The sequence below is a fragment of the Lucilia sericata genome, unplaced genomic scaffold, assembly GCF_015586225.1.
Source record: "Lucilia sericata isolate MDLA Ls3-8-SP2 unplaced genomic scaffold, ASM1558622v1 Contig005091F_arrow, whole genome shotgun sequence".
NCBI lineage: Eukaryota > Metazoa > Arthropoda > Insecta > Diptera > Calliphoridae > Lucilia > Lucilia sericata.
The window spans coordinates 10,689-20,159 of NW_023997438.1; the positions used below are offsets into that span (position 1 = coordinate 10,689).

The window sequence follows — 9,471 nt, forward strand, 5'->3', positions numbered from 1 at the left end:
AACTTCCATCTCTGAAACGTAACATTCACTTACAGATTTTTTCACAACCATTAAAAATGAAAATGAGAAAAACAACAGCATACTTTTAGGAAGAATATGTTGATATAACAAATTCAAGGTGATTTTATATTTTAACAATGATATTTTTTATCAAAACTTGTAATTTTTTCAATTGCTCTCTTTGCTACATAACTTTATCTCTCAAACACATAAAATATTCATCATTTTCAAAAATTATCTATTTCAAATTCAATACCTTTTAATCGATAACACCCCAGTTATATTATCGTTCATTTATCATAACTAATATCACTACTGCCGTGCTTAAACATAGTTGTAGAAAAAGTATCAGACAATTTCTACTACTTTATGCCAAACAATACAACACTGTAAAAGTATTTCAGGAATTTTTTCTTGCTTGTCAGTCAACGAAAATACAACCCTGTAATGGCGTGTGTTTGTGTACAAGAATTATCAAAAGTAAAAAAAGAAGAAAATTGACAAAATTTTAATTATTTTTCGTGAAAATTCAAACAATTTTCCGATAAACTCAAACAAAATATAAATAATACACGCTCAAATTGCAAATAAACACACACTTCATAAAGAAATGCTTAGAAAACTTGTAGAAATGCGGTATGATAAACTTTTCAAAGTGTAGTAAAAATTTTTTTGCAACGAAACTGACGACACAGGAACGACGGCTTATTTGATCAAGAAAAAAATTGCAGTACCATAAATTGGTTAAAAATTCACAATATCCATGCTTTCATTAATTTACTAACATATTCATATTCAGTCATTTTAACAAAATATCTGTAAGAAACAAACAAATATTGCAAAAAAAGTAAAGGAATAAATTCATCGAGAAAAAATATTCATCGTCAAAGAAAGTGAGCGGTGGTGCAAAAAAGAACAAAAAAAAACTTGTGAACAAGAAGCAGCACAAGCAGCAGCATACATTAGTGGCGAAAAAATAAAAGAAAAAGAATAAAAGCATTTACCAATAATACAAAAAATATAAAGAAAAACTAATAAAAAGAAAATAGAGTTTCTTGTTGTTTGTGCAATTGATGCAATAAACCAGCATAGAACTCTCCATAAAATATATATTTTTTGGAAATAAAGAAGAAAACCATAAAATACTTAAATCTTGTTAAAAGAGCAAAAGGGAAGAAGAAGAAAAGGTGCTCAAGCACCATTATTTGGTGCTTAGCTACCCCCCAAAAGGTGCTTCTGCAGAAAATGTTAAACTCTTTGCCAAAAGCCACAACGATGGCTTCATAATCGAATCAATTCACTATTAGCAGCAATATAAGAATTCTATACTAATACCGTAAGTACCTAGTTTCTGTAGAATTGGAAATTTAAGAAAAATTTTATATAAATGTTCTTGTTCATTCCAGATTAAAATCTTAAATTGGACAATGAATTCATTGAAAACTTTATAGTGTACTAATATCCAGAAAACAACGATAATCAATTAAACTTTTTTTAAACAAAAGAGTAAAAACAAAACATTTGGGTCAGCTGCACTCTGGTCAGGAAACAGTTAATACCACACCACATTTTTATCGCCTGCCCTTTGATAGCAGGCCTTTATAAATATTGTTTCTTCCCGGCCACGTTAAATAAAAGCTGCCACCATTCGGAAGAAAAATACAAACAACATGACCCACAATATCGGTATGGCGCCATATCGTTTGCCGGGTCCAGCGGGAGGTATAATGCCACCCGATTTTAAACCACCACCTCCATCATCGGATATAATCTCGGCGCCGAGTAATCCGAAAAAACGGCGAAAGACATCGAATGCCAACTCAGCAGCTGCAGTGGCGGCGGCCGCAGCAGCTGCAGCCGCTGCTGCCAACTCTATGCAGCAATCACAAGCACCTCCCACACCACAGGATCTGCTGCCTCCACCACCAATGGGGGGCTATGGCGATACGATAGTGGCTTCTAATCCGTTTGACGACACACCGCCCAGCATGTCTAGTTCGATGTCCGCAATGAGTCACATGGGAGGCCCTCCAGGACACTTTGGTCCCGGTCCGGGCCCTCATATGGGCATGGGTGGTCCTCACGGTCCCCCTCCGCACATGCATCCCCATATGCACCCTCATCATCCAGGCGGTCCACCACATCCACATCATCCCATGGGCGGACCTCCGATGCGCGGTATGAGTCCGATGGGTATGGGCAGCCCCATGGGTGGTCCAGGTCCCGGCCATCCTATGGGACCAGGAGTTGGTCTGCCTCCACATATGAATCACGGTCGACCAGGCGGTCCACCGATGGGTAGTCCTATGGGTGGAATGGCTTCGATGGGTGGCATGAGTCCCATGGGAGGTATGGGTGGTCCCAGCATATCACCGCACCACATGGGCATGGGTGGACTCTCACCTATGGGAGGGCCAGGATCGAATGGTCCTCGTGGCATGGGTTCGCCAATGCCAGGAGGCCCAGGTGGACCTGGTCCTGGCCAGGGCTCACCTATGAATTCACTGCCAATGGGTTCACCAATGAGCGGCGCTATCGGCAGTCCTCTGGGACCGCCAACGTCTCAACAAGGTCCTCATCCGCAAAATCAGTCTCAACATCCTCCGCCTCACATGAATAACGGCCAAATGGGCCCACCTCCCATGCACAGTCCACTTGGAAATGGACCGTCGCAGCAGAACCATATGTCTGGAGGTCCAGGACCTGGCCCTGGACCCGGTGGACAGCTACAGCCCCCAGGCATGGGTCCAAATCAAGGTGGTATCTCTCCTGCTCACAGTATGGCCTCAAACACAAGTGGCAATAGCAATAACCCCAACAACAGCAACAATAACAACAATCAAAATCCAATGCTTTCCCCTGCGGCACGACATGGTATACCACAATCACCGTCATCCAGTATGAATGGACCCCTGCCGACTTCATCTTCCTGTACGTCCTCCTCATCAAGCTCAGCGACAACGACGTCCACTGCGTCAACGTCAGTGCCTACAACTTCGCCAGCGCCAGGCAACGGACCTATGGCGATGTCTCCACATCATCAAATGAGTGGGAGTGGGCCTGGACCTAGTCCTGGCCCCGTTGGCATGAACAATATGAGCGGTCATGGACCCAGTCCCCTGGCCTCTCCAGCTTTACCTGGTCATCCGAATTCGAACAGCAGCAACAACAACAGTAATACAGGTGGTAATAATCCCATGAATAATATGGGTGGTGCTAGTCCTCATAGTAATAACGGGCCTATGGGAGGACCCGCAATGGGTGGACCCAACAACAGCAACAACAATAATGGTCTAAATATGGGCGGTGGTGGAAGTGGTGGACCGATGCAACAACAAATGAATCCTAATGTTCCTATGCAGCAACCGCAACAGTCACCGCACGCAAACATGCCCATGGGCAGTGGCGGCTCCGGCGGCAATGGTCCTAACTCAATGGGTATGGGTGGCCCCAATCAGATGTTACCTCCCCAGCAGCCATCGCCACACCTGGGTGGACCGCAACACTCACAACTCATGAATCATCACGGCGGTCCGGGAGGTATGCCTTCACCTCACATGATGCACGGTCCTGGCGGCGGCATGGGCCCTCAAATGGGCATGGGCGGAGGACCACCAAATCACATGGGTGGACCTCATCACATGATGAGCGGCGGTCCACATCACATGGGACCTGGTCCTAATTCACATATGGGTAATATGGGTCCTGGTATGGGACCTGGTGGCATGAATGGTCCCCATCATCCTCACGGACCACATGGTCCTCATGGCGGTCCTCATGGTGGTCCTCATGGCGGCCCTCATGGTGGTCCTCATGGTGGACCACACGGCGGTCCACATGGTGGTCCTCATGGTGGTCCACATGGCAGTCCTCATGGTGGCCCACACGGCGGTCCACATGGTGGTCCTCACGGCGGTATGCCACCTCATCATCCTCATCACAATCCAATGGGTGGAGGTCCACCTCCTGGTATGTTTGGCGGTCCAGGTCCCGGTGGTCCAATGGGTCCTATGGGCGGACCAATGGGTGGTCCAATGGGACCGGGTGGCCCACCCAAGCCAATGACAATGGGTGCGGGCAAAATGTATCCTCCTGGTCAACCGATGGTTTTCAATCCACAAAATCCCAACGCACCTCCAATATATCCATGCGGCATGTGCCACAAAGAAGTCAATGATAACGACGAAGCTGTATTTTGCGAATCTGGTTGTAATTTCTTTTTTCATAGGTAAGTTTTCGATTTATTAGCAAAAATACTCAATCACTCAATCCTCTATAAATCGCAAAACACACACATCCCATCCAGCATTTAAAATTTATTGAAAAAAAAAATTAACTCTAAAATTATATACTAAGTAACAACTAAGACGCATTTATTACTAAATAAACTCTCATATGTCTCATACAAATTTGGCAATAAAACATAAATTTTGCAAAACCTCTAACTATTGGCAAACTTTTCTTTTATTGCATTACTGTATGTATGTATTTTACATCTTCAAAATGTATGTAGATTTTTAAATTGTTTAAAGTTGATGGTGTAGTTTTGACATTTTCTTAATTGGATTTAATGTTTTATTAAAGCGCTAGAATCAATGAATAGAAATGAACGATAACATTATTTTACTAACAAATCATTAAAATTTTATTACAAAAAAGACGATTTTTAACCTGCTATTGTGTCCACATATAGACGTTCCAAACATCACCATAGTAGAGTGGATTTACCACATTTTAACAAAGGCTCAGGGTCTGAAACTGTCTTCAGAATTTATCCATTGCATCAGTTTTTTAAGTTATAGTGTCATAAAGTTTAAAAATATCACGCTTTTTACCATATATGAGACATTATAAAAATGTTCAATAGGTAGGCTTTAAAATAATGAATTTACCTCTGTAATATCTTCTTCCTTTATTGAGATACATATATTAGCCTAAAGTTCGGATCAACCTTGACTTGACTGGATGCTGGCAACATGCATATCAAAAGAGAGCTATTTAGGAGACTTTAAGAGATAGTATTTAGGAAAAATGTTCTAAATATATTCAACAACTAGCTGAACACGGTCCGCGTTATCCTTTTTTATGTTATATAATTCTCTCGATGTAAAGATCTTAGTTAAGTTTTCGGTTTAGCGGTTTAGGTGTAATAGACGGAAGATTTAAACTCAGGCGCCATTTATAGGACAAATTTAAAACATTATAGGAAAACTCACGAATCTTAGAACATGTATTTGAAATTTTGTTTTATCAGGTGACGAAGTTCTTGAATTTATCGTTTACGAAGAAACATTACTCTTTTATTATTTCAAAAATAGGGAGCTTTTGGGGATTTTACACATATCTAAAACAATTATGTACAGAAATTGGAACCTTCAAAGAAATTGTAACCTGAAAAGGATATATAAGATAATACTCTGTCTTTTCGATAATTTCTTTTTTTTTTCGAGATCCATTTGTAATTTGCAGAATAAATCTCCAGTAATACTAGTTGGTAATATACATAAATTCTCGTAATTTTAATATCTCCAGCGAAAATTCCGCCAAATGTCCTCCAACTAAACTAATAACAAGAAAACTTTAATTTTCTATTTTCCAGAACTTGTGTTGGTTTAACGGAGGCCGCTTTTAAAATGCTAACAAAAGAAGTTTATGCTGAATGGTGCTGTGACAAGTGTTTATCCACCAAACATATACCAATGGTCAAATTTAAATGTTAAAAAAACAAATGGTCACACACACACACAGTTGACAATGCAACGAACTTTACTAATGCAATGTTTTGGTTGTTTAGAACAAGACAATGAGTGATAATTAACGAAAACAAAAAAAAAAACTTTTTTTGAACATAAAATTTAAATTAAAAGAAAAATTTAAGTGTAAACAACTCTCCTCCCTGTCGCAGTACATAAGCAACTAAAAGGACTGCCTCTTCTGATTGTATAAAATTAACAAAAAATAAAACAAATATATTTAAACAAATGAAAATTAAAAAACAAAAACAAACTGTATTAAAAATACTTAGTTTATAACAACAACGATTGAAAACAACAACAACAACCAACAGCACCACCAATTAAAAAGCACAGATACAAACGAAAAATGTTGAAAATATGAGAAAAAAACAGCATTAAAACAACAAAAACAACAACATCATCAAAGTCATTCTTCAATAATTATAAACTTTTTAGGAAAATGCAAATAAGAATGGTTAATAATAATAATAATAATTGAACATTTGATTAGACGAAGATGAAGAAAATTGTATAGTAATTTTTGACATTAAATGAAGAAAAGAAAAACAGAAAATATTAATAATTAAAAATTAAAAAGTTAAGCAATTGAAAGTAAATAAAAATAAAACTTAAAACAATTTGTAAAATGTTTAAGAATTAATTAAAAACAAAAACAACAACAATATTAAGTACTCATTAACAAAACAAAACATCATATTATTTTCTTTTTTTTTAAGTCTTAAACATTCAACCATTTCATCATCACATCAACACAAACAATCACTTGCTAACATTATCACTCTCACTCTCTCTCTCTCTCTCTATTATTCACTCTGTCGCCATAAATGTATAGAAAACAAAAACAATAGTTGAAACAAAATTTAAAACAAACTGTAGCTATAAACGAAATTTTAAGCAAACTTTTGCTATTTTTTTTTTATTAAAAATGCTCATTTCTTATGAAAGTGTTTTGAAAACATTTAATTTTTTTAATTTTTAACATAATTAGTGTTTAATTTTTAAAGTTTTTGCTGTAAATTCGTTAAAACAAAATTTATAATTTATATACAAAAAAATAAGGTTGTTTATATTTTCTTATCTTTTGTAATCTAATTTTTCTACATCTTAAGCATTTCTTAGCCAGGTTTTGAATTAAATAAAACTTTTTTTTTAATAGCCAACTTTTATTAACATATACTCTAAAACACACTTTCCTCTAAGCAAAAAAACATGTCTTTAAAGTAAAAAATATTAAAAAAAAAAAACAAAACACAAAATTTGTAAAAAACTTATTTTAATGTAAATTTTTTTTCGTTTGTTTAGTCTTCATATTAAGTTTACTTTAATCGTTATTTTTTTAATATAATTTTCAAAATTTTGTACAAAAACTCTAGTGCAGTCATGGGAATTAAAATAGTAGTAAATTTCTCCAAAAATAGTACTTTTTAATGTGTATTAAAAGTACTGAATTACATGTCAAAGTCTTTAGAGTAGTCTTTTGACTAGTATATGGACTAGCTTATTGACAGGTCTATGGACTAGTCTGTGTACAAGTCTATTGACTGGACTGTGGACAAGTATATGAACTAGTCTATGGACAGTTTTCTTTACTTGCCAGTGGACTAGTTTGTTGATTAGTCTATATATTAGTCTATGGATTAGTCTGTTGACTAGTTTAGGGACTAGCCTATAGACTTGCATGTGAACTAGACTGTTGGCAAGTCTATAGACTGGACTATTGACTACTTTATTTACTTGTCTGTGGACTACTTTGTTGATTAGTCTGTTGACTAGTTTATGGACTAGTCTCTTGACTAGTCTATGGATTGGCCTATTGATTAGCCTATTGGCTAGACTGTAGACTAGTCAAGTCTATTGACTAGCCTGTGCACTAGTCTTTTGATTAATCTTTTGACTAGCCTGTGCACTAGTCTTTTGATTAATCTTTTGACTAGCCTGTGCACTAGTCTTTTGACTAATCTATTGACTAGTTTATTGTCTAGTCTGTCGATTAGAGTATTGACTTGTCTATTTACTAGTCTATTGTTTAATGGACTATTGTGTTGACTAGTCTACGGACCCGACTGTTGACTAGTATGTGGACAGGTCTATGGACAATACTTTTGGCTAGTCTGAGGACAAGTGTATGAACTAGTCTATTGACAGCTTTCTTTACTTGTCTATGGACTAGTCTGTTGACTTGCCTATTGACTAGTCTAATGGCTAGCCTGTAGACTAGTCTATTAGCTAGACAGGTCAATTAACTAGTCTTTTGACTAAACTATGGACTAGTCTATAGACTAGCCTATTGAACAGTTTATTGGGAAGTCGATTTACTAGTTTAATGTCTATTGAGTCAGTTGGTAAGTCAATGGACTAGTGTGTTGACTAGTCTATGGACCAGCCTATTGACTAGTATATAGAATAGTCGATTGACTAATCCATGCACTAAACTATTGACTAGTCTATGTACTAGTCTGTTGACAATCTTATTATGAACAAAAGTTTGGAAAATTTACTAAAAAACGTACAATAGTACAGAATTTTTCATAAGTGCTCTAGTGACCACTTATACCCACAAATACACACACACTCTCTCTCCCTACTCCTCTCTCTCTCTCTATAAAATAAATGACACAGTTTAATCTTAAACAGAAAAAACATGGAATACTTAAAACAATAATAATAATAATAATAGCATTGTGTATTAAAATAAATAATTAAAAATTTAAAGAAGAAAAACAAAAAAAAAAACCTATAAATATTTTTTAAACAAAACACAACTTAACATTGAATTTATATTTAGAACAACAATTAAGTAAATAATAATAATATAATTATAATAAAATATACATAAATGTACTTTAATTAAACTTAAAACAACAACAACAAAAAAACAAACCTAAAAAAATACAACTTAATAAACTCTATATTTGTAATTAGAAAACAAATGCAAAAAAAACATAAACAAAAAACAAAAAACAATTGTATCTAAAACTAAAGGAGAGAGTTCTTATTTTTAAAAACAACAAAAACAAAACTAAATAAAAAAACATAAAATAATATTTTGTTTTAAATTAAATTGTTTTAATTTTAATTTGTGTGTAGTTTGCTTCTTGTTTACGGTACTAAAAACTAACAAACATCCTGTTCGAGTGTAATTTGTTTTCTATGAATTTTATTTTCTTAAGCTTAATGTCATTATTTTTTAATTAATTTGTTTTAAGTTTATATTATTATTATTTTTTTATTAATTTTATCATAATTTTTTTTATATATATATAAACAAATCGTTTTTAATGTTATATATCATATAAATACAAATAAACATACAACAAAATGCAAATAAAACAAATGAAAATAAAATATATTAAAAAAAATACAAAAAATAAATAATTAAATTTACTGTTTATGCCGTAATATTATTGATCAATTAATATAAAGCAAAAGAAAAACAAAATACTAATAACAAAAAATTATTATATATAATACTTATACAGTAATATATATAAAAAATTTAATAATATTAATTATATTATTACTATAAATAAATAAAATAATAATGATTATGAAGATAATAAAATCTATATATATAAATATTAAATCATAATAATTATAAAACTATAAGTTATTTATAATTAAATAAAAAAAAAATTACAAAAAAAATTAAACTGCAACTGTTTTTATTTGTAAATAGTATGGAGACCACTAATTTTCAATTAACTCCAGAAAGTCT

At 34.6% G+C, this 9,471-nt stretch overlaps 1 protein-coding gene across 1 annotated transcript; it reads left to right on the forward strand.

Annotated features, from left to right (window-relative positions):
- Window positions 1–429: 429 nt before the first annotated feature.
- Window positions 430–5,959, forward strand: LOC119615373 (protein pygopus-like). The gene is made up of 3 exons (XM_037971432.1): window positions 430–1,336; window positions 1,407–4,228; window positions 5,600–5,959. The coding sequence occupies exons 2-3, from the start codon at window positions 1,671–1,673 to the stop codon at window positions 5,718–5,720; spliced, it is 2,679 nt and encodes an 892-aa protein (XP_037827360.1). The 5' UTR covers window positions 430–1,336; window positions 1,407–1,670; the 3' UTR covers window positions 5,721–5,959.
- The last annotated feature ends 3,512 nt before the right edge of the window (window positions 5,960–9,471 follow it).